This window comes from Rutilus rutilus (genome assembly GCF_951802725.1).
Source record: "Rutilus rutilus genome assembly, chromosome: 13".
Taxonomy (NCBI): domain Eukaryota; kingdom Metazoa; phylum Chordata; class Actinopteri; order Cypriniformes; family Leuciscidae; genus Rutilus; species Rutilus rutilus.
This window is the reverse complement of record NC_140218.1, coordinates 27,589,573-27,615,429: the sequence shown is the minus strand read 5'-3', so window position 1 is coordinate 27,615,429 and position 25,857 is coordinate 27,589,573. Positions and strand designations below refer to the sequence as shown.

The window sequence follows — 25,857 nt, the reverse complement described above, 5'->3', positions numbered from 1 at the left end:
TTCAGCGAACATAAGCAGAAGCTCACCCGAACCTGCATGACGCATAAGAATGAGCCTCATTGGTTCTTGCAGAAGCTCAAACGTGCTGCAGAACATGAGAATGAACCTCAATGGCTCTTGCAGACGCTCAAAGGTGCTGCATAACATGAGAATGAACCTCATTGGTTCTTGCAGAGGCTCAAACGTGCTGCGTAACACAAGAATGAACCTAATTGGCTCTTGCAGAAGCTTAAACGTGCTGTGTAACACGAGAATTAAACTCATTGGTTCTTGCAGAGGCTCAAACGTGCTGCATAACTCGAGAATGAACCTCATTGGTTGTTAAGCTCAATGCTTGAGCTTCCGCTTACCACAACTGATGTGCGAGTTGATGAATGTTTATATGTGAATAAAAGCCTAAATTCAATCTGTTCAGCGTATTAGCTATCTATGGAAGAAATCTTTCAGATTTCATCAAAAAGATCTTAATTTGTGTTCCGAATATGAACGAAAGTCTTACGGGTTTAGAACGACATGAGGGTGAGTAATTAATGATAGAATTTTCATTTTTGGGTGAACTAATATAGCCTGACTATGTCAGACTTCTTACTTCCGCTCAATTTCATTTCGCTTCTGTACTTAGTCTGAGACAGCGTAATAGCTTTCCATTTTCCTCCGGCCTGAAAACAGCCGGCCAATCAACGAATAGAGGGCGGGCTGAGAGCCGTGACGTAGACACTAATTGTACCGTGGATGCGTAGATTTACTTCACATAATCTGCAAAAGTCGTTCACAGCCATGTTCACTCCGGTATTTCGCTCGATGGTTTTGTTTTCGCATCATACTACATGTGTTTACAGTGGAAGTTAGATGCGGCTGAGCATGCGCATAACGCACGCCATAACCAAACGTTATGTGATTGGCTTACGGGAACCAATGATTTTAAACTTCAGACAATGCGCCTCCCCGCGAGAAAGAAAACGCTTTTCAATTATGCCATGCCAGACTGTCTACGAAGCAAAGCGAAGTAGCAGAGTTTGGTATTACCAGGCTAGAACTAATACCCTTTGATGACACTTCATATGAATCACTCCCATTTTCTCATAGGCTATGCGTTTTAAAGTCGTCATGAAATAGACTGCAATAGTCTTTTAGTGCATGTATACGATTGATACTTTTCGAACAAGAAAAAATGTAGGGTGGGATTTTGATTTTGTCCTTTGGGAATTGATTTGAGTGAATTGATTGCTGTGAGTGACAGGTTGTCCCGCCCTCTTCATCAGAGAAGAGATGTCACTGCATGATAGGGGGTAAGTTAAAGACACATGCATTAAAATAATAATAATAATGATGTGCACGGATAAATCATTTATAATAAATAATGCAATGTTCCTTAAAAAACAAGAATTAACCTATCAATTTTGATTTCAAGGGAACATTAAAAGAGTCGTTCCGTTCAAAAACACCGATTCGTTCCGAACGAAACACTAGGCAGGCTAGGTCTACTGTTTATAAAAAGCCCAAATGAATGAATTCATTTATGAAAGCACTGTAAAAAACGTCATGCGCTAGCATCCTGTGATTCAGAACGGATGCTCGCTTGTCAGTGGGTCATTGTGGAGTGGATAAAGGTGGCATCTGCGCGCGCGCGTGCACACACACAAATACCCCAGCCCTTATGACAGACACACTCGGTCTCCCTCCCTCATGCACACACACACAGTGACTGTAAAGGGTTCCAATTCAGCATGCCTGCTGCTGGATGCTCTTAGACCGAGACACATTCGCCTCACCTTCGGGTTTGACTGCCCCAGAAAGGGATTTCAATATTTTATTTCTAGCTCCTCATGGCTTCATCGGACGGAATAGACAAATGTCTTCTGCACAGAGGCAGATCTCAAAGTGACCCGAACATCCTCAGCGAGTCTGGCATTGATCTCTCGCACAGCGCAGGTAAGATGATGCATTTATTGTCTGGAGATGCCATTAGAATAAGCGCTTTTCATTTCCACGCGCGATGGAGGTGAAAGTGGTTCCATAATCTACGCTAATAGCCCCCACTTTCATTTGAATGTTGTTTGCTGCACGATTGAGATCAATCAATACTTGTCTGTATCCCGTTGAAATGCATCTGGGTACCATAGTAATATTTCCCCACGGACCTGTGTTATAGTTGCTATAACGAGACGTTGAGAGAAAGAGAGACAAAACAGCATAGCAGACAGTATAGAGATTATGTACCCAACTGTGGCTTATGCTACAATTCAAAATGAGCAGACAAAGATTTAGATCCTTTTTTTTTTCATTGTGGGAGGATCCGCGTTGTCTTTTGTCTCGTGCACATCCTTCCGTGTGCAATCTCTGTTTGCATTTAATACAGGTTTGCTATGGAAGACCTGATGAAATGAGATGCATTTTTTTGCTGCTTTGGCAACATTGCCAACAGTGTCTGATACCTTGGTTCCGCACTGAGACTGCGCATTCATGCATTCAACAGAGCAGGTCAATGGTGTCTCCAGAAGAAACTGATGTAGTCCCAGCCGTGATGTTTCTTGATGCTGTCCAAAAAGCACATCTCATAGAGTCTGTGATTTGGAGTATTTTAGTGTGGTCTGAAACAGCTTGTGTCTATTCATTGTCATCATAGAATGGGTGAATGTCTGGGTCATATTACACCCTAAATTCAGAGGAAAGAAATACAACACTGTACTATAATAAGAAACTAGAAATAGAAGCTAAGTAAAATTAAGCCCGAAGTTTTTGTGCTTTGATAATTATTTTTATGACAGTTAACTCTGCTCCCAACTCTCATTACTGTGATGTACAACAGAATAATATTGAAAAATTTATTTATGCAACAGTAAGCAGTAATTGTTGCTTTGCTTTAATTCTGCTGAATATTCAATATATCATTTAATATATTTATCTCTATAGTAGGGACGATTCTAGGATTTCGATATTGGGAGTGCTCAGCCCCCAATTAGGGTTTGATAAAAAAAAAATATATATATATATATATTAGGGTAGGCAGGAACAATACATTCAGTAAGTTCTACCTAAACCCCTGAATATTTTATTTCAAATAATTTTAACTATCATATTACTGTAATTGTCTAGATTAGCAATGTTTAATCTGCCCTATTTTAAACCATGCCTTTTTTGTTTTCTAATAAAACAATAATAATAACAGCAGCACATGATTCTATCAATTTGCTACTTCTGTAATTCAAATTGACATCAAAAACCACAATTTCTTGACTCTAAGGGTACGTTTACATGACAACGATGTACTAAAAAGTAAAACGGAAAGGTTTTTCCATTGCGTTTTCGCATACAGACAACGTTGTCAAAACGATCCCCGTTCACAGGGATCTGCGAAAACGAGTAGAAACGCTGTATTATTGATGCTAGGCCAGCGGTTAGTGATGTCACTTTGTAAAGAAACACTACACGCCTGTAGACTGAACACGTAATATGCATGTGGATGATGTCACCGCTTTCACAACTTCGCTTTTTGTAGTTTGAGACAATACAAGTATCGTTTTCAAAAACTTGCACTTTGAAACACGTTTTCAAAAGGTTGCGTTTTCAAGCCGCCTAAACGACGTTGTTGTGTAAATGAACAGCCAAAATGCATATAAAGTTTTCAGTTTTTAATTGAAAACGGTGTTGTAAACAGCCCCTAAGGCTAATAAATGTGTCACAATCAGATGCCGGGTCATTATTTAGTAGAACGCAATAATTGATGCTTATAACATAATATTTGAGTTTCTGTTGAATAAACTAATCTCGTGTTTTGTATTAAAGGTAGGGTAGGTAATTTCAGAGAGGCTATCTTTAAAAGATCCCACCCTTTCTTCAGAGCGTCTCCAAAGCCACACTTCCTTCAAAACTCATGAACGAGTGCAGCAGAGTCTGCAAAGCGTCACGAGAGACGGCATTAAAATACCTCATGTCTCAAAGCATAAGCTCGTTGGTTTCGTTCAGGAGGAACTGTAAAAGGCGGCTGCTGTTTGTTTGCGGCGCTTGGTGACTATCTGTCTACAACTCTGCACTCTCATGAAACACGCTGTTTCGTGTGATGTTTGCACGAGCAGGTGTGCGGAGGTATGTAAACACATGGGTTGACAGGCATTTTGCATTGTAATAAAAAGTGTTTACGAAAAACATTGCCTACCCTTAGGGCTGTCGCGGTGAAGGAATTTCCCTTGCGGTAATTTTGAGTGGCTCAATAGCGGTATTATCGCCATTTATTTGGATTTATTTGTTGCTATATAAATAAGCGTTACGATGTGGTCCGCATGCACAAAAACGTTTTCAGTAACCAATGTAACCGAAACTAAACAGCGTCTCTGCGCATTGAAAGGCTGTCACTCAGCGCGCAGTTACATTGTTACGGCAACAGACTGTCTTTGAGTGAGTCATTAAACCGTTCATTCAACGAACACGTTCAAAAATGCTGATTCATTAAAAGATAGATATAATGAAACAAGGTGTTCATTATTTTTTAACTTTGAGCTCCACTTTTCAAGGCTCAGCTGACCAGCAATGCGTCGCATGGGTAATGCTGAAAGCTGATGCTCCACTTAATAGAGACCAATGGCATTGATTCAATGCGTGACTCGCTGATTTTGTGGAATGCTGACGCCATTCATGGTAAATACCCTTAAACTTTAAAAGGGTGATACGACAAATATTATGACTTGACCTCAAAGACAGACGCAGGTAATCGCACGCGCTCAGTCGATCTCTCATTCACTGTCTGTTTAGGCTTAAGTTAAGTGCAAATCCACGAAGCCTCTGTACAAATCACCATGATAAACAGTCTTGTTATCATTATTAACTTATTTAACATTCAATACACATGCACGAAGTTCAAAACAAGAAGGGTAGCCTATAGCCGCGCGAATATCGCGGTTACTTGCAGTCCTCTGCGGTTGGTTTGTCAGTAGTGCGGTACTACAATATTACGGTTATCGCGACAGGTTAAGGCAACCAGGTTAGGCTACTTACTTTTTAAGTTTAACCAACCAACCATTTTTATGATTGTGTCTTTAATAGTTTAATGTATTTTTAGTTAGACAATAACTTTATTCTAGAGCTGCTGTAAAGCCAAAACAATCTGTTACTTTGATTTCCTATTATCACTGTAAAGCTGCTTTGAAACAATCTATATTGTTAAAAGCGCTATGTAAATGAAGGTGACTTGACTTGACTTAAATCATTTCTGTGCATGATGTTAATCTAATGCCACATCCACAATAACACGTTTTAATGCGTTTGAAGTTATTACTTATTTAAAATAAGTGCCTACTCTCTGAGATTCCGATTCCAATGAATTTTAAAGGGGACTGAGGCCATTACGAATTTGTGTACAGATTATAGAGCTAATCACAAATTTATATATACATTTTTACTGTAAAACTGTTGTGATAATCACCACTGAGAATAAGAATTACAAAAGTATTAATGTAGTATGTGTATATATATAAAACGTCAGGCATTCATGATGCCAAGTGTCTTTTTGGACTGGAAATAATGCACAATGACCAATCAATCCTGTTCTGTCTTGGGAAAGATTAAGAGAAAATGGCAGTTGATCTTTTTCAATCTGAACTTAAAATCTATTGTGAGGAAGATAACTTCTTTGAATCCCCCACAGTGTCACCTTTAGGTATATTGGATTATTCTGTATGGACCACTGTTTCATCATGGCTGTGCTACCAATCAATAAGAGCAAGAGTCAAGTTAACCGTACTCTTTTTAGTGATGAAAAAATCTGATGTAACATTACATATGCAGGTACTTCCACTCTGCCAGTGTGGGAGCAGCGCATTTTTACAAGAGACTGTTCACTGTTGAGTGCAGGTATTTTTAGGCCTTTAAATACAGAGGAGATGCACTTCTAGATTAATATTGCTCAGATGCTCAGCAGTTATATAGACAAAGGGTTGCTTTGAGTGACACTTTAATGTTTATCTTAAAAATAATGCATTTAATGAATTATGTTTGCATTAAAATGTCTGTATTACAGGAGCACAGGGAAGACTGATGGTGCTAAGAAAGATATGCGAGCTGTAAGAGAGCGAGATTGAAATAGAGAGAGGGAGTAATCGAGTGAGTCTGGCATGCTTTACTAGTGCTTTTCTGGTACTCATCGAGTAGCTCCGGTGGTTGGTACTGTGGGTGATGCATCATTCTGTTGCTGAGCTAAACATTCATTTATTAAATGTCTGAACGATATGTGACCATTCTTTCAAGTGCACATCATGAAGACTGCTGCCTCACGATTTAACAATGTGGATGTTCACACCGCTCACAGATGCCTGTTAACACTTCGGTTTGTGATTTTAGCACTTTAGCACTTTCCTTCTTCATAAGAAAATCTGTCATTGCATTTCATCATTCCACACTCTTAAAAATAAAGCTTCTTTACTGCCATTGATGGTTCCATGAAGAATCTTTAACATCCAATGAAACTTTCCATTTCACAAAAAGGCTCTGTAGGTTCACACCTAGGCGTGTTCGCTCCGCAGGAACCTTAAATGATTTCAGTTAGGGGGAATAAGGGTGTGTTCACACTTGGCAGGTTTGGTTGGATTAAAACAAACTCTGGTGCGGTTGCTTTGTTAGTGCGGTTCATTTGAACAAGTGTGAACGCTGCCATCCGAACCCTGGTGCTCACCAAACAAGCAGACCGAGACCCCTTAAAAGATGGGTCTCTGTCCTCTTCCAAAAATACTCTGATGCGGTTCGAATGATATAGAACACACGGACCAAAGACATGTTGACAAACCAAAAACAGGACATCACAAGATGCGACCCTAAAAAGGACAGAATGCTCAAGGATACCTGTTTTTTCTCACTGTTTTTCACCTGGTTTTCCACTTCTCATCAAAGTCACGATATGTCCCATCACAGTTCTGTACAGGCATCAGAACCGCGTCTCCTCCCAGCAGATCTTTGTGTGTGTAATGGAGGGATTCCTTAGCCTGGTAATACCAAACTCTGCTACTTCGCTTTGCTTCGTAGACAGAGTCTGGAAGGGCATAATTGAAAAGCGTTTTCTTTCTCGCGGGGGGGGCGCTTGTCTGAAGTTTAAAATCATTGGTTCCCGTAAGCCAATCACATAACGTTTGGTTATGACGTGTGTTATGCGCATGCTCAGCCGCATCTAACTTCCACTGTAAACACATGTATGATGCGAAAACAAAACCATTGAGCGAAATACCGGAGTGAACATGGCTGTGAACGACTTTTGCAGATTATGTGAAGTAAAACTACGCATCCACGGTACAATCAGCGTCTACGTCACGGCTCTCAGCCCGCCCTCTGTTCGTTGATTGGCCGGCTGTTTTGAGGCCGGAGGAAAACGGGGAGAAAGGTCGCTATCTCAGGCCCTGTCCCAAATGGCATACTTCATGTGCACTTTCGGTCTTGTGGACTTACAATGGCTGCCGCGTGCGCGTGTCCGTTAAGTCCACGAGACCGCAGTGTGTCCCATTTCTCATTTTTAGATCTCAGAAGGGTGCTCACGAGCGCCCCCATGTGGTCGATTTGCGCCCTTGATGCGCACTTTTGCCGAGCCCACGCTGATGCGGACTCCGCAGCAGACTTCTTCCCGACAGTCAAAGCGGCATTACGTCCCGAAAGTGCGGACTCCGAGGAAGACCGCGAGTGCTTAGGGTTCCATTTGGGACAGGGCCTCATACTGAGTACAGAAGCGAACTGAAATTGAGCGGAAGTACGAAGTCTGACGTAGTCAGGCTAGGGATTCCTGCCCCTGTTTTGACTCCTTTACACGTTTTATAATCTCTTCACAAGTTCTCAGCTGGTCAAAATACCATCATATGTAGGCTATGCACATACAGCGAGCGCATTTAGTCCAGCACATAGCATTGTTTTGGATGTTCGGTAAGTTCTGTCTCAAAATATACGTAATAAAAGTCGACCAATCAGGTTTTGAACATATGCCTTTAGGTTCAGTATCTTAAATGACGTAGCTGTCGACCGGCTTACGTCACTTCAGGGTTTCTACTGGTGGTGCGAATGAAACCATGAAAATGGCCCTAGGGGAAAATTTAGTTCTCTGCAGACCGCCCTGGTGACTAGTTCCTAGAAATGAGTTCCTATAACTACCTAGTGCGAAAACACCTACTTAAATGAAATACTGTACATATGAATTTTCTGCATCATTACTCCAGTCACATGATTCTTCAGAAATCGTTCTACTATGATGATTTTCTGCTAAAGAAACATTTCTTATTATCATCAGTATTGAAAACAGCTTGATACATATTTTTATTTGATGAATAAAGTTAAAAAGAACAAAATTTATTTGAAATAGAAATAATCTTTACCATTAAAAATGTCTTTTCTGACACTTTTGATCAATTTAATCCTTGCTGATTATTATATTATATCATATTAATTATATTATATATTTATTTCTATATATGAATTTATGTTGACGCACATAATGACATACCATGACATATGTCTTAAAATGATGGATATCACTTATGGTTTGATTGTAACACCCTGATTTTACTTTTAAGGTCTGACCACTTTTGCATCAAAGGACTAATTTGTCTACACAACTATCTCAGCATGTAGTTCTCTTGCCCACAGCTCTCAGAGGTGCGTTAACCTTTTAAACTCTGCTCGATATGTCAAAGAATGCTTCAAGGGTTGAACAGAAAGACAGCGTAGGGAGACGTATATAATCATGACTGAGATCTGATTTGTCCCATAAGATTATCATCAAGTTCATTAAAAGAGTCTTAAATTTAGATACGATGCACCACATCACTTCACACCTATTTACACATTAAAAGTGTCTTCTCAGCTTGCGTGAACTTCTTGCCCTTGAAAATGAACCATTTTGGTGAAAGCTTAATTGAGATAAAATGAACATTTTGGGGTTCAGAGAAATACTTTATTCAATACTTTATATATTACATATATTATCTATATATGAGTCTTAATTTCTTAGATGATCTCCAGCACACAAACCAGTATGCACTGACTATTTCATTCCACCATCTTCTTAAAGTCAATATGAAACGGATGTTGTGATGATCTTTTCTTCCCTGTTGGGACGTATATCTGAATGAAACGTCTTCTCGGACTTGATTTTGTCCATTGGGAATTGATTGAATGGTTGTGGTTTGCAATTGGTCGATATCATGCGAGTGACAGGTTGTCCCGCCCTCACGCCTAGAAACACGTCATCACAGAAGAGAAGAGAAAGGAAGCTATTTTGATTAAAGTCAAGGGCACGTGAAATAATAAAAAATGAGGGTGTGCATGGATACATCATTTGTAATAAATATTGCAATATTCCATAAAAAAATGATTTCATGGTGACTAATAGCTATACTCACTTTTATGATCTCTTACTGAGCTATGTAACCATATTTTACAGATCCTTGTACAGAACACATAACATTACATGAGGTTCGCACAAAGGCCGCTTTCTGAGGTGGGCTATGACTCATCATCAGCTTCTCTTGTGCAGGCAACTGGTGCAAACACTTCTTCACCTGGGTGTGTTTATTGCCAAACACAGTGTCTGATGAAAAGGTCTGGCCCAGAAAGTCCTTGATATCTCTTTTCTTGCATCTTTTACTTCTTTGGGAGGATTTGCATAAAACGTTATTGTTTTAGACTGACTGTGATTGTGTTCTTAAGAAGATGGTGGAATTCTCCTGTGTTTGTTTCAGTGGCTTGAAAGGCAGTGTCAGTGTTCACTAAAAAAGCTACTTTCATTTGTGCCGCTGTCGTCGCTGATATGAGCAGTTGTCTTTTAAGAGTAAGAACTTTTAAGAGTAGATGAAACGTAGAAGGAGCTCAGACATTAGCCTAGCTGACAGATCTTGGTCATAACTGCTTGTATGTATTTTGAGGTTTGATTTCTGTTGCTTATTCAGTATCCACCAAGAAATTTGTATGAGTTGTGTGATATTCTATCTTGACATGCAGTGCACTAAATTCTTCATATAGGCAGCATCTGTAGATCACCACAGAAATAAATTTAATGGTTATTATACATTTTATGTTTGTTTTCTTTCCACCAGGATTTTTTTCTCCTTCTCATTTTTGTGGCCTAAAATAACTGAATTTGTTGCATCTTTTCTCAAGAATTGCCGTGATATCTGTAGCGTTTTTGTGGTGAAAACCAGCAGTAATCGTGATTCTTATATAATTGGTGTTAGTGACAGGAAAGAGTACAGAATCTCCGGATGAAAACACAGCCGAATGCTTATGCATATCTAAAATAACACAATCATCAAACAATAAACAGCATATAAATCAAAACTGCCTAACATTACTGAATTAAAGGTATAGCGGAGGATTTTCCCGAATTTTAGAAAAGAACCGCCCTCTCCACTTTTTGAAAAAATGCACATGCGCAACACTCTACCTGCTCCCGAGAGGGAACGCCTATTAAACGTGTGCACGAGAGAGCATGCACGAGCTAATCATAGCTTACATTAACTTTTACTAGCAGTGATTTTAAATGGATTTCTCCAAACTTTACCTGTCAAGTAGAAACTTCGCGACTGAGGCATCAGTGGGAAGCCCAACCTGTGTTTTGAGCGCACGCCATCGTGTGAATCGTGTGCACGAGCACGTACGACGGCCTTACGTAAACATATCACCAGAATGATTGACACTTAGGAGGACCAATAGTCTTGATGATCCACCCGGAAAAAGAAAATCCTCCGCTATACCTTTAAATGTCTACCCAGCTTTGGATGGACTCAATCTACTCCATCTATGTTTCGATCATTGTTCTGAATCCGATCTGGATGTAGTCTTTGACAAAAAAGTGATTTTCTCAGCTTTTTGGCACTTTCGGACGTGTTTGCGTTTGTCTTTTGCAGAGTCTCGTGCATGACGCGGCATTCTAAAAACACAGCGCTCACGTTAAAATTAATTAAACTTTTAAAAAACACGCTTTTAGACCTTGCGGTTTTTCTCTCCATTCCACTGTCTGCGTCTTGCATTTTTCAAAGCAAAAACGTGTTCTGGGTGAATGGCCTTTACTCACATTCAAGTGTTGATAAAAAAAAGAAGGCATGAAGCTAGAATACAATTTTGTTGTTGTTGTTTAAAGCAGAGGCTATGTTTTTCGTTTGATTTGTTGCAGGCTCAGATATTCATACAACAAAATATTCTGGGGGCCATGAAATTATGTCTAAAAATGATCAAAAATGCTGGCGCTGACTGGCAACTCTTTTTTTTTTTATGTTGGCGGGGAAAGAGTTAAATGCTGCCATTGCAAAATCACACAATCCTGGATAAATTTGACAAAAATGAGATAACCATGTTCACATTTTGTTGTTTTTATCATGCAATACAATAGTCACTAAGTCATTGGTTGCCAGGTTGTTGCTAGGTGTTTTGAGTTGTGGCTTGCTGGCAACTAAAAAGCCCACCTCTTTATGATATTTTGGTACCTTGATATGTGACTTGGGTGCCTCCAAGTCTCACACTTACTTCAATGTAAGTATATGAAAAGTAATATCACACTCTCCACAACAAACCACACAATGAGGTGTCAGTAGCTCAAATGTGTGAGACAGCTATATGCTGAAGTTCAATACTTAGGTTAAAGGTGTTTTCAAATCCCTAACCCTAAGTATGACCAACAGTAATAGTGGTTCTTGCCTTCGCAAAGATGCTAATAAGTAACGACAACATTGTTGCTATAATTCCCTCATGCAGTGGCTTCTGCCTTTAAAAATCCTTAGGTGTCATTCCAGCTTGAGATTGTCTTTCCTCAATGCAGACTAAGGTATATGCACAGCATAGTGTACAAGAGGAGACAAGACCTGACCTTGTCAAGCGCAGTTCAGCGGCTTCCAGCTCTCCTCATGCGAGAAAACCGAACACAACAACAAGCTCAGCGACCTCCCCAGGGATACAACACAGAGCCGATAAGGCGTATGACAGTCTGTCTGTCTTTTTAGTTGTGTGTATATATCTGAAGAAAAAAGTTGACTATTTTTGAGGTTGTGTGTGTGACAGTGACAGTGAAAGCGAGGAAAGTAGAACTGTTTGATTTCTTACAAAACAGAGACGTCGCAGTCATACGGTTTGATTACTGCAGCACTCAGAAATGAGCTTCACTGATTCCCTCTATATCGAAGTATAAACTTTTTCCAGGATGGTGGAAACAATATGAACATGCATATTAATAATAATAATATAAATTACTATATGTGACCCTGGACCACAAAACCAGTCACATGGGTACATTTTTGGAAATTGAGATGTATACATCATCTGAAAGCTGAATAAATAAGCTTTCCATTGCAAAAAAATCGAAACATTGAGAAAATCGCCTTTAAAGCTGTCCATTTATGTTCGCCATTGTGCTGCATTCACTCACAAAAATAAATGTTTTATATATTTACAGTAGGAAATTTACTAAATATCTTCATGGAACATGATCTTTACTTAATATCCTAATGATTTTTGGCATAAAAGAAAAATCGATAATTTTGCCCCATGCAATGTATTGTTGGCTACTGCCACAAATATACCCGTGCGACTTGTGACTCGGTTGTGACTTGTGTGCGGTTTTGTCGTCCAGGGTCACATATATTAAGCTACTATAAAAATTACTAAATAAAAGAAAAAAGTAACTATCATAGGCATAGCTCAGGAAATTTTACAGTTATATACCTTAAGTAGCAATTGTGTCTCAAATGTTTGTCTTAAATTAATAGAAAAAACTAATTGGTTTAATTGGATTAATTGGTATATCTAATAAAAGTTCAAATTGATACACTAAAGTTTGGGATCTGTAAGATTGTTTTAAAAAAAGAAAGAAAGTAATACTTTTCTTCAGCAATGATGCATTAAATTGATCAAAATTGACAGTAAAAACATTAAAATGTCATACATTTTTTATCCCAAATAAATCCTGTTCTTTTGACCAAATAATCCAATGAGCATCAAATCAGCATATTAGAATGATTTCTGAAGGATCATGTGACACTGAAGACTGGAGTAATGATACAAAGATTCTGCTTTGATCACACTTTTACTGTATCAAATAAATGAAGCCTTGGTGGACTTCTTTCAAAAACATTAAAGAATCTTACCGACCTCCAACTTTTGGATGAAAAGAGATTTTTCTTTCCTGTGGGAAGCCATTAGAGTGAATAGGGGTTCAAATTTTAATCGCTGTAATGCACAGTCAACAGATCTGAGTATCTTGGCTCTTCTGAGCGAGGAAATGTAGTTAATATCGAATGCGATGCTGTTGGAAAGAGCAGGCCTCACTCTCTGCATACCTGAACCATCTAAAATATTTCAGAAGCTCATTTCTCATTCATAAGCTTGAGCGGAGCTGCCTTGGATGGATGGCGTAGCTCAGCTAAGCCTGAGTTTATTGTGCTGTTTGCGATTCAATGAATTTCAGAGAGTGAACGGTAAGTGAAACCATGACTGTAATGCCGTTTAAAGGCGATATAGGATGGAGTCAGGGGAAGGAGAGAAAAAGAGAGAGACTGAGTGGGAGTGAGTGAAGGGGAAACAGGGGAGGTGGGAAAAAACAACAATGATGAGACACAGAAGGATGAAAATGACTTCAAGTGACTCACCGGAGAGTCAATGAGGATCTTTAAAGAGCAAATATATACATTTGCCAATGCGAACATTAGGGTATATTTCTATTCTGAATCATTACACGCCCACATCAGTCAGAAGTGGCCTTCAAGACGCATTTGTGATGCGGTTATCGATGTGTCATTCTGTGATTAGCTTGACGTATGCAAACATTTTCAGCATATATATGACATGTAGCATGAGAGTCAAGCAATTGACGCTGTTCTTGCGCTCTCATGTCTACATTCTCACGCAGTGAAAAATCACTGAGCAAAGAGGACACGGACAATGCGCTGACAGACAAGACAGAGCGGGTTGCTTTTTTGATATGAAACAAAGTCACGAAATTTAAACAATATATTATACCATTTTGGAGTGACAGTTCACTGTAGCACTTCAGTTCTAGCAGCACGTGAACTGATCATCTTTTCCATTTTACTAAATAAACATGATTGAACATCAGAGTTGTACCATGTTTCATGTCAAAAGAAACCGTTTTGAAATATGTCTTTTGTAATCAGTGTTTCAACCGCGGATACAGCTTGTAAACAATGTCACGTTACGTTACCTCAGAAAAGCCATTTAATATCCATAAACTGTATAGGTGGCTGTATTGTGTATAGTTAACATATATACACTGTATATATATATAGAGACAGTATATTACATATTTATTTTTACTTTAGTAAAATTATAATAATGTTATTATAAAAACGGCCGCTACGGTGCAATTGTATAGAAATCTGTTGTTGTACCGGCTGACAGGGTTCCCTGTATAGTTTACAACATTAGTTGTGAAAGATTATTTCCTTGAGAAAAGATGAAAGATTTTCTTGATGAGCTGATCATGAAGGTCCGTGCCAAAGGTCATTATATGAATTTAAATGGATTATGAATATAAATGGAAATTCTCAAAATATTAACCTGTCTGAGGTTGTCTGAAGGTTTGCTGCCTAAGGTGGAGTTTCCAAGTAAGACTTCTATCAAAAAGTCAGTGCTATAAGCCATGCTGAGACAGGTGGCCTGAAGTTGACCTTTAACTGTGACATATAAATCATGACCAAGAAAATGTATTTGCTATTGACTTCCTAAAGCATTGTGGTAAAAATAAATACTGTAAAACTAAATTACTGTACAAGTACTAGACACACATAGATTTCTAGTGACTATTCATTTTTGCATCAGCTATCTGAAGAACTGATAAGAATGTAAATGTGTACCTTGAAATGCAATGTAAGTCGCAATGTAATGTCAATGTCAAATGCATCAACTATCTCTTTAACTTTGGAGGCTTTTAAAAGTGAGAATGTGACTTTTCCCTTGCCTGCCGTCTTTGAGCATTTGTCCATGAGGCCTTGAATTTTTTAGATTTCTTGGAATAGTTATTTGACCCAATTTAACACCTTCAGCGTTATATTACAGACCGAAAAGAATAACTGAAAGGTCACACGACTGATTCCTGCTCAGAGGACAATGTCCATGGTCTCATATCCAGCATGCATTGCTTGATATGTTCAGATTTTCTTTACCGTGCTCTGACGTCTCTTAACACAGAGGCTGAATCATCACAGCTTGGTATTCTAAGTCGATTTCTAGCCCTAGATGTCAGAGAATGCACAGCAGAGGTCTGTTCGATGTCAAAAGCTACTGTTGCTTTTTCTAAGTAACACTGGCCAAAGCTTCGAGCTGTCTCAAGTCCCTTTAAGCCTCATCAGAGACTTGTTATTTAGTCTGTTCCACTTTTAGCATCTTAAGGAGGCTACACCGCGGGCACTTGTCTTCTACCAGATGGCTGCACAGTTGTTGAGCCAGGGGGTGAACTACGGGGTTTATTTTGTTGGACGACAGTAACCGTTCATTTCTCACACTAAACTACCTGCTTAATGATTAATTTCTGAAAACTGATAGTTTGTATTTTCATACTGATTTTATAAACTAATATGTGCCTGAAGAAAAGGTTCTTAATAGAACCTCAAAGGGTTCTGTCAGGCACTTCATACAGTATATAGAACCTTTTAGGGGTTTCCATCATGGGATCGTTTTATGGATTATCATTTTATGGAAAAACACCAGCAAATTAAGGAAACATCTTCATTAGTTTGACAACACATGTGCTGCAGATGTGCTGCAACCAAATACAGAAACGCGCTGCAAATACTCACAATGCGACCAAATACAGAAATGCTCCGCTAATACTCACAACGCAACCAAATACAGAAACGATGCGCTAATACTCGCAATGCAGCCAAACACAGAAACACACTACAAATACTCACAACGCAACCAAATACAGAAATGCTCCGCTAATACTCACAACGCAACCAAATACAGAAATGCTCCGCTAATACTCACAAAATGCTCCACTAATACTCACAACGCAACCAAATACAGAAATGCTGCGCTAATACTCGCAACGCAACCAAAAACAGAAATGTTCCACAAATACTCGCAATGCAACCAAACACAGAAACACACTACAAATACTCACAACGCAACCAAATACAGAAACGCGCTGCAAATACTCACAACGCAACCAAATACAGAAATGCTGCGCTAATATTCACAACGCAACCAAATACAGAAATGCTCTGCTAATACTCACAACGCAACCAAATACAGAAACACACTACAAATACTCACAACGCAACCAAATACAGAAATGCTCCGCTAATACTCACAACGCAACCAAATACAGAAACACACTACAAATACTCACAACGCAACCAAATACAGAAATGCTCCGCTAATACTCACAACGCAACCAAATACAGAAATGCTGCGCTAATACTCACAACGCAACCAAATACAGAAATGCTGCGCTAATACTCGCAACGTAACCAAAAACAGAAATGTTCCACAAATACTCTCAATGCAACCAAACACAGAAACACACTACAAATACTCACAACGCAACCATATACAGAAACGCGCTGCAAATACTCACAACGCAACCAAATACAGAAATGCTGCGCTAATACTCACAACGCAACCAAATACAGAAATGCTCTGCTAATACTCGCAACGCAACCAAATACAGAAATGCTCTGCTAATACTCACAACGCAACCAAATACAGAAATGCTGCGCTAATACTCACAACGCAACCAAATACAGAAATGCTCTGCTAATACTCACAACGCAACCAAATACAGAAATGCTGTGGTAATACTCGCAACGCAACCAAAAACAGAAATGCTCCACAAATACTCGCAACGCAACCAAACACAGAAACACACTACAAATACTCACAACGCAACCAAATACAGAAACACACTACAAATACTCACAACACAACCAAACACAGAAACACACTACAAATACTCACAACTCAACCAAATACAGAAACGCGCTGCAAATACTAACAATGCCAAATAAAGAAATGCTCCGCAAATACTCGCAACGCAACCAAACACAGAAACACACCACAAGTACAACACAACCAAATACGTGCTGCAAATACTCACAACACAACCAAATACAGAAACGCGCTGCAAATACTCACAACACAACCAAATACAATATATAATATGCAAATCAGCATATTATAATGATTTCTGAAGGATCGTGTGACACTGAAGACTGGAGTAATGATGATGATAAATTCTGCCTTGATTTTTCACAATATTACTGTTTCATCAATTAAATGCAGAGAACAAATTAGTGAGAAAATGTACTTCTTTCAAAAACATTAAAACATCTTACCGACCCCAAACTTTTGACCTGTAGTGTGTGTGTTTCTGTTGCAGTCCTGGATAGAAAGTGTCTCTGAATACAGATCAGAGACCAAATTGCCTTAATTATCTCAGGTCTGTGTTAAGGGCCTGCTTATGCTATTGAAATTTGTGTCGGTTTATACTGGCTATAAAAAAAAGCTATAGTGTGTATATAGGCTATACTGTTCTCAGGACAGCCCTAACCAGCACAACTAGCACCTCATATTGCAGGACCCCTTGGCCCGACCACTTACAATGAGGCCCACGTTCATGCGTCTGCTATGATTGCATCTTTAGACTGCAGTCATTGATGAATTGAATAATATTCTCAATCTCCCACTTTCATCTCTAGGGTGACATTACAATAACAAGCTCTTAGTATCTATCTGCTGCAGGCAAATGGGTTTTGCCTGCTGCCTGTTTATGTGGTCAGCATCTCCAAAATAAGCCTCAGAGGACAGACTGTACGCAACTCCATTACATTTACATACGTTTACTTAAAGCATCTCCCAATGCCAAAGAGCTTTATTAAATAAAAGCATCACCTGAGTGTTTTGCCTGAGCTGGAAAAATGTACGAGTCGATATGTATGGATTTGAAAACAGCCATAAATTAGGTATTATGGACCATATTAAATGGATAGTTCATCCAAAAATGAAAATTCTCTCATCATTTATATACCCTCATCATGCCTTCCTAATGTACATGACTTTCTTTCTTCAGATAAACACAAACGAAGACTTTTAGGAAAATAATCCATCTCTGTTACCCCTTTTCCACCAACACGGTTCCGGGGCGGATTCCCGGCCTGTCCCTGCACTCTGAACTGCAAAACAGTGCCGCACTGCCGCATAGCCGAGAACAGGCTTTGGCTCCAGAACACGAACCATTCTGGTGGAAAAGGGGTAATAATGCCAGTGAATGGGCGCCACTCGGTTGACGCTTGAAAAATCCATACGACCTCAGTGGATGAATTGGTGTCTTCTGAAGAGAAATGATAGGTGTGAGAAAAATACTATTTTACTAATACTAATATTTTTTCATTTCATACATTCACGCCTTCAAGTGGACTATATTAATGGACTAATGTAGGGAATAGTGAATGAGGGTATAGGGGGCGATTTTGAACACTTTGTTTTAAAAAACAACAACATCTGACTGTGTATGAAAAAGCATTTTGATGAACAAGAATCAAACAAGATCATTCAGATCCAACGCACATATTAATATCAGGTGTGAAGGGGGCCGCAGAATAAAGGAGTGCAGATTTGCTGACAGAGCTATAGAGCAATATTTGCCAATCTGCAATGTTAAAAAGGGGTTTGTAGTGTCTCTCAGTCTCTTTGTTGTCTGGGTCTGTTAATCGCACAGATACCCTCCTCTTTAAAACCATGTTTAAAGTGTTTTCAATGAGCCGTGACAGAGATAAACGCCTTTGATAAAACGAACTGAAACTTCTTAAGCAGCCTAAATCAAACCAGGCAGGATTACTTAACATGATCTCCATTTTATTTATTTATTTACCATCTACAAACAGTAGAGCCTGGAACTAGAAGCGTTTCAACCATAAAATATTAATAAAAATGCTACTACAGGAAAAGTCGCTGGGTACTATTTGGTAATGTTGCCTTGAATTGTGTTAGATTGATTATTGTATTAATAACTAGCAACTAAATGATTAGTTCATGCAATGCCCTGAATGTATATGAATATATAGTATCATGACAATTCTGTCACTATTTAAAATTATGTTAATAATCTGTCAAGCTTTATATCATATTTTTTTTCCTAATGTATAACCAACCTCCGCTTAGTGATCTACCCATAATGCACCTAAAAACGTACAGTATTGTATCATAATTGCTACTATAAAAGTGGGAGTTTTCTGTTCTGTAATTTTGTCCTGTATCGTATTATAATGACTATTGTATTATTAGACACTATATGCATGAGATCTATGTCCATTGGGTCACTGTGAGTCTTATATCAGTTTGGCAGGTGTTTTGAGATATTGGTAACGTGGGCATCCGTGGCACACATCCAGCATGCAGGCCTATGTGCTGATTGCCTCTCTGTTCACAAAACGCTGTGCTTTGCTCTTCTGTCGCTTACTTCATGAATAACTGCGCTGATATTCATTCAATCATTGTCAGATGTACTGGATTCTATTTCCTTTCATACTCCTTGGAAAATAGTCTCTCGCTTTTACAACCGCGCTTCTTAATAACATGCATTGTGTAACAGTTACTGCGCCCACCATTAATATTAGCTAATATTGAACACATTTACATTTTTATTCTGTTTTCGATTCGCAACAGATTGTCCAGTGCAACACCAACCCCTTGTAACGCACCTCTCTGGCCTGCACTGAAGAAAGGGGTAGTGTGCTTGATATTATATGTTATGAAAAGCCTGGCCCTGATTGGCTGCTTGAGGTCTTCAGCAAGCGCTTCCGTATAGCAACAGACCCCCATTCCCCCTCCTCTCTCCGTTTCCCCCATCCTCCCTTTCCTAAGACAGTGGCGGCCCCTCATACGGCGCTCGGATTCAGCCTTTTGCTCTGCATCTGGAGGAGCAGTAACCATAGTAACAGCTAGGCTTTGCTGACCCTGGCTTTGCTGACTCGCCTCGCCGCACAGTTTTCAGGCTTGACCTGGATTCCGTGTTGCGCTGGTTACTTGAGCAGAGACGCTCAGTCGATTGACCCGGTTCTTTTCTTGTATGGTCAATGGTTCGGAGGACCTCCGTGCATGTGGTGCGCGGCGCAGCGCCTCTGGGTTTGTGACGGCACCCGCTCGCTGCCCCTGCCCACACTACACTATTTCGGTAACTGAGTGTTTGGCAGAGCGTTGACTCATTTGCTCTATGAATGGCGCTTTTCCTGCGTGTGAATATTTAAAAGGATTAGGTCTAGCCTGCTGAAGGATATGATGCTGATGTGGGTTTTGTAGAGGCCTTGTGCGGTAAAATATACAATTGATGTATATGCATGTGATTAACATCTGCTGTAGCTCAAAACTAAAATAGAAAAATCCTATAGAAAAATAAATGAAAAGTTCTAAGAGGTACATGCTTTGTAATTACCTTCTTTTTTGTGTTGGGAAATGATGTTATCATGTTCATTTTCCCAAAAGAGAAAGACAGTAAATAAAAAATAAAATAAAATTGACTAAAATAATGACCCTACGTTATTAGAGAATAGATGCAAAATAAAATGTAAATATTATTTTTTTCCTAAAATAAAATAACAATTTAGGCTACTTAAATATTAAAGTATTTAAAGTGCTTCTAAAATGAGTTGGAAATCAGTAGGGAAATCAACAATCCAGAGTCAATCCTGCAATGACAAACAGCAGTAGTGCCAAAATAAAATAAAATAAAAAATATATATTAAGGTATTTAAAGTGCTTCTAAAATGAGTAGAAATAGAAAATCAGTAAAAAATCTGAAGTCCAGAGTCGGTCTTGCGACGAAAACAGCAGTTGTTAAAAAAAACAAACAAACAAAAAAACAACAACTATAAATAATAAAAAACAGATGCAAAATAAAATAAAAATAAAATAACAATTTACTTAAATATTAAAGTATTTAAAGTGCTTCTAAAATGAGTTGGAAATCAGTAGGGAAATCAACAATCCAGAGTCAATCCTGCAATGACAAACAGCAGTAGTTCCAAAATAAAATATAAATAAATGACATTAAATTAAATTAAATAACATTTTTGTAAAATATTATGGTATTTAAAGTGCTTCTAAAATGAGTAGAAATAGAAAATCAGTAAAAAATCTGAAGTCCAGAGTCGGTCTTGCGACGAAAACAGCAATTGTTTAAAAAAAAAAACTATAAATAATAAAAAACAGATGCAAAATAAAAATAAAATAAAATAACAATTTACTTACATTTTAAAGTGCTTCTAAAATGAGTTGGAAATCAGTAGGAAAATCAACAATCCAGAGGCAATCCTGCAATGACAAACAGCAGTAGTGTCAAAATAAAATATAGGCCTAAATAAATTAAATAAAATTAAATAACATTTTTGTAAAATATTATGCTATTTAAAGTGCTTCTAAAATTACTAGAACACTTAAATCTAAAGTATTAAAGTATTTAAAGCGCTTCTAAAACATCTAAAACCTCAAATTTGATTCAATGTGGTCTTTGAAGTTCATCTGACTTTCGTCAGGGGTGTCCAAAACGTTTTTTTTAAAGGGTGCCAAATACTTCTCATTCATTTTATATAACTCGTAATTCTATACATATATATTAAATCTTAATATAAATAACTATAAATGTTCAAAATCAGCATCATCTGTTGGTACCGTTGGATGTCACTGCTCAGTGCTGATGGTTCCTGTCTGTCTCATGTGTGTTACAGATGTGATGGAGCAGCAGAATGTGCTGCGCTCCAGCTGTTTGGTGAGTGGAGTCCACACCCCTCCCATCCGACGCCACAGCAAGCTGGCCACACTGGGGCGCATTTTCAGGCCGTGGAAATGGAGGAAAAAGAAAAACGAGAAGATGAAGCAGAGCTCTACAGGTGAGACAACCGGGCTTTGTTGCCCTTTTATTTGTCTGTCTTATATTACTGAAAACATAGTGAAATTGATAATACAGATGGATATTTTGTAAAAGTGACTTAAAAGTACCTTTTATGTAAACAAAAAAAACATTTTTTTTTAAATGAAATTAATGTTTTATTTACAATGCACAACTGAGGCAATTGATAACAAAGATTTATGAATGGGAAGAATATTGCAAGACATTATTCAATGATCAATTCAAATGACAAAAATGACACAAAATAGTGTGATAGAAGTGGAAAACAAAGCTAACAAAATTAGGGGGCTGTGAACGATAAATATATGGATGGTTATGACTGAGTGATAAGATGATTTTAATCTTTGATAATGCTAATTTAATTACACTGTTTAGCAAATCTTAAAATTAATATGAAATTTCAATACTGTACATTATAATTCCGTGTTGCCTAAATTCACTTAAAATGTCTGATTTTAGTTTTTATTGTTTAAATTTTCTTTTCTTTTTTTGACAAAATAGTATTGAATTTTAATATCGACCACAGCATGAAAATAATTATTGGCTTATATCGTCCAGAATTTTAAAATCAGTGCATCCCTAACTAGTACTTTATTAATTTTTATAGAGATATTAACTTAGCTTGGGCTGAGAGAAAGAGGACCAAGAACAGACCCCTGGGGGACACCTCAGATAACAGGACTGATGGAGGATTTGTGTTTCAGAAGAAAAACAAACTGCTGTTTGTCATTGAAGAACTGAACCAGAGGAGAGTTTCCATTTTCAGTGATGCCAACATCTAAGAGACAGAATCCAAAGACTTAAAGACTTGAGGTCCAGAAGGAGTTGAATATTAAACACCCCTGATTCAGCAGAAAGGAATAGGTCATTTATGGCCCTGTGGAGAGACGTCTCTGGACATTATTCTGCTTTGAAAGGCTTGTATAGATTATAAAAAAAACTTGCGACTCTAATTGAGGGGAAACAGCTCTGTTCAGCAGTGGTTTGTGATAGGTCTGTAATTATTTAACACAGAAGGACCTAGACAAAGTTTCCTGAGAATTAGGGTGTCAGCAGCAGTTTTTAGTTTTAATGGAAAAGTACCAGAGGCAAGAGATATTTTAATCAAGCGGGAAATGAGTGAACTAATAGCAAACAGCTGTAGAAACAGTTTAGTTACATAATGAGACAAAATCATCATCCAATTTCTACTTTCAAAATCCAATCAAGTTTAGCAGGGGAAGTGATAAACAAATGATAGTGGATGCATGCAGGGAATGAGGGAGGATTGCTAGTCTTCTGATGGTGTTAAGATTGGGAATGAGTAGGAAAATGAGTTAGTGCAATCCAAAGTCAATCCTTTGGTGGCAAACGGCAGGTGTGTCATACACCATTTTTGGAGAGATTAACCAGTGACTCTTCTTCTTTCAAATGTATAGGTCGCCCAAAAATGGGAAATTCTGTAAAATCATTTACTCACTCTCATATCATTTCAAACCTGTACTGCATGACTTCCTTCTGTGGAACATAAAACAAGATATTTGAAGAATGTTTCAACTTTTTGTCCATACAATGAAAGTCAGTGGGGGTCCAATGTTGTTCTAGACCCCATTTACTCTCATTGTTTGGATTTTTTTTTTTTTTTATATATATATATTTTCTTATGTTCCAAAGAAGCAAGAAAGTCAAACAGGTGTGGAACCACATGAAAGTACCCTTAAAAGATGTGAGAGTCTAATGGTAAACATCTTAGCGTTTATGCAGACCCAGGTTCAAATCCACCAATCCAAATCATGCGATTTTTTTTTGTTGTATGTAATAAAGTAGCTTTAATATTTTGTTCCACTGGGGGGAAAAATTGACAGATGTTTGCAGTCTGTTATTGGACTGACCATTTTATTCAAAGTAAAATTACAATGACACTCAAAAAACATGTAGGCCTTAAAGGGATAGTTCACTTTGAAATTAAATTTTGGTATGTTTTAGCTTACCTCAAGGGCATCCAAGATGTAGGTGTCTTTTTTTCCGCAGTAGTTTCAATTTTGATATTTTTAGGTCAAACCGTTCTTGTCTGTCAGTCATATAATGCAGGTCTATGGTCACTGTCTCAAAGAGCATGCACAGAGTCCAAATTAAAACAATTCCCCATCGTCCAAATTAAACAATTCCCCATCGTCCAAATTAAACAATTCCCCATCGTAAGTACACATTGATGGCCTAAGACACGAAACGAGCGGTTTGTGTGAGAAAACGAACAGTATTTATATAGTTTTTACCTCTTATACACAGCCACGTCCAAGTGATCTGATCTGACGTGTACGCAGACTGGTGCATAGATATATACACTAGATGTCGCCTTGTCTACGGCAGTTCATTGGAACGAATGTCTTTAAGGCGACGTCTAGTGTATATATCTATGCACCAGTCTGCGTACACGTCACACACCAGGATGCGCGCGCGCCCTCAGATCACTTGGACGTGGCTGTGTATAAGAGGTAAAAACGATATAAATACTGTTCGTTTTCTCACACAAACCGCTCGTTTCGTGTCTTAGGCCATCAATGTGTACTTACGATGGGGAATTGTTTAATTTGGACGACGGGGAATTGTTTAATTTGGACTCTGTGCATGCTCTTTGAGACAGTGACCATAGACCTGCATTAAATGACTGACAGACAAGAACGGTTTGACCTAAAAATATCAAAATTGAAACTACTGCGGAAACAAAGACACCTACATCTTGGATGCCCTTGAGGTAAGCTAAAACATATCAAAATTTAATTTCAAAGTGAACTATCCCTTTAATTTGAGAAGCCTAAAGATTTACAAGGATGTATTTGAATGGCATATACATTTTCCATCCATTCGGATTTCACAGTTTTCATGTAAACTATTAAAATTGATACAAATGCATATTTGTAAGTCATACATCTGCTGTCCAAAAAATCATGGCATAGTTTATTATTAACAATTTACATACATTTATTGTATTAATCATTATTTTCAATCAACATTTTTAATCAAGATGTATTAAAATTGCTTGGAATCAGCATAAATGTGTTAATTGTTTTCAGTTAAAAAGTGAAAAGTGTTAAAATATGTCTAGTTGTGGAACAAGCAAAATGTATGAGATTGAAAGAAATTGTATTTATTGATGATAAATATATAAACATGGTTAAAACATTGTTTATTAGTACTATTACAGAAATCTACCCCGTTTATTTTTCATTTATGTATGACTGACTTGTATGCATCACATAAAGTTTATTAGTTTGTTTACATTAAAACTGCAATCCAATTAAGGCCATTTTTGTAAAGTGGCTCATCCCACCAACTCTGAGGTTGATGGGATGTGCCCCTCGGTTTGAATGGCATGACGCTTGATATCACCCCCATAGAGAACATCCACGAATGATGACCAAGCCTCAAAGTTAAAGTCACGAACACCTACCAATATCATGTCAGCCAGAAGATGACACAGATGGAGCTACGTGAGCGTGTGTGAATGAAACTGGTCGTGCGTACGTATATCAGAATCAGAATGAGCTTTATTGCCAAGTATGTTCACACATATGAGGAATTCGTCTTGGTGTCAGAAGCTTCCACAGCACAGACAGAATGACAGCGACAAGACAATACAAATATACAAATGCAATATAGCGATATGTGTACAGTATGTTATAACTTAATGTTGATGAGTGTTTGTGAGTTGAGCAATCTAATGCTGTGTTCCTCTGTGTGCAGATGTGGCCTTGGCCTGTGGACTTCATTCTCCAGACCCCGGCTCTCCCATCCGGGGCATCTCCGATGCTGAGATCCGGCTGCCTGGCTCTCAGGGGCCCATTCTCAGCATCAGTAGCATGGAGTACCTCAGCTCAGAGCAAGACAATCTCCCTACCAGTGAGTGCTCTTCATACGTATATTTATATATATATATAATTTATTGTCCAAAATAGAAGTACTGTACCACTGTTGCTCGGCCAATAGCAGGAGTTTGGGGCGGGGCT

The 25,857-nt window shown here is 38.3% G+C and overlaps 1 protein-coding gene across 2 annotated transcripts in view; it reads left to right on the top strand.

The window, feature by feature from the left end:
• The first annotated feature begins 1,621 nt into the window (after window positions 1-1,621).
• Window positions 1,622-25,857, top strand: part of phactr3a (phosphatase and actin regulator 3a) — a 39,850-nt gene continuing 15,614 nt past the window's right edge. Inside the window, exons 1-3 of one of the 2 annotated variants that reach the window (XM_084427206.1) lie at window positions 1,622-1,932; window positions 21,690-21,851; window positions 25,595-25,750. In XM_084427206.1, the coding sequence (XP_084283332.1) occupies window positions 1,827-1,932; window positions 21,690-21,851; window positions 25,595-25,750 (424 nt within the window). In that variant the 5' untranslated portion in view covers window positions 1,622-1,826. Of the gene's footprint in view, window positions 1,933-6,040; window positions 6,097-21,689; window positions 21,852-25,594; window positions 25,751-25,857 lie in introns of those variants that run through there. The other variant, XM_084427207.1, reaches the window with a different exon arrangement.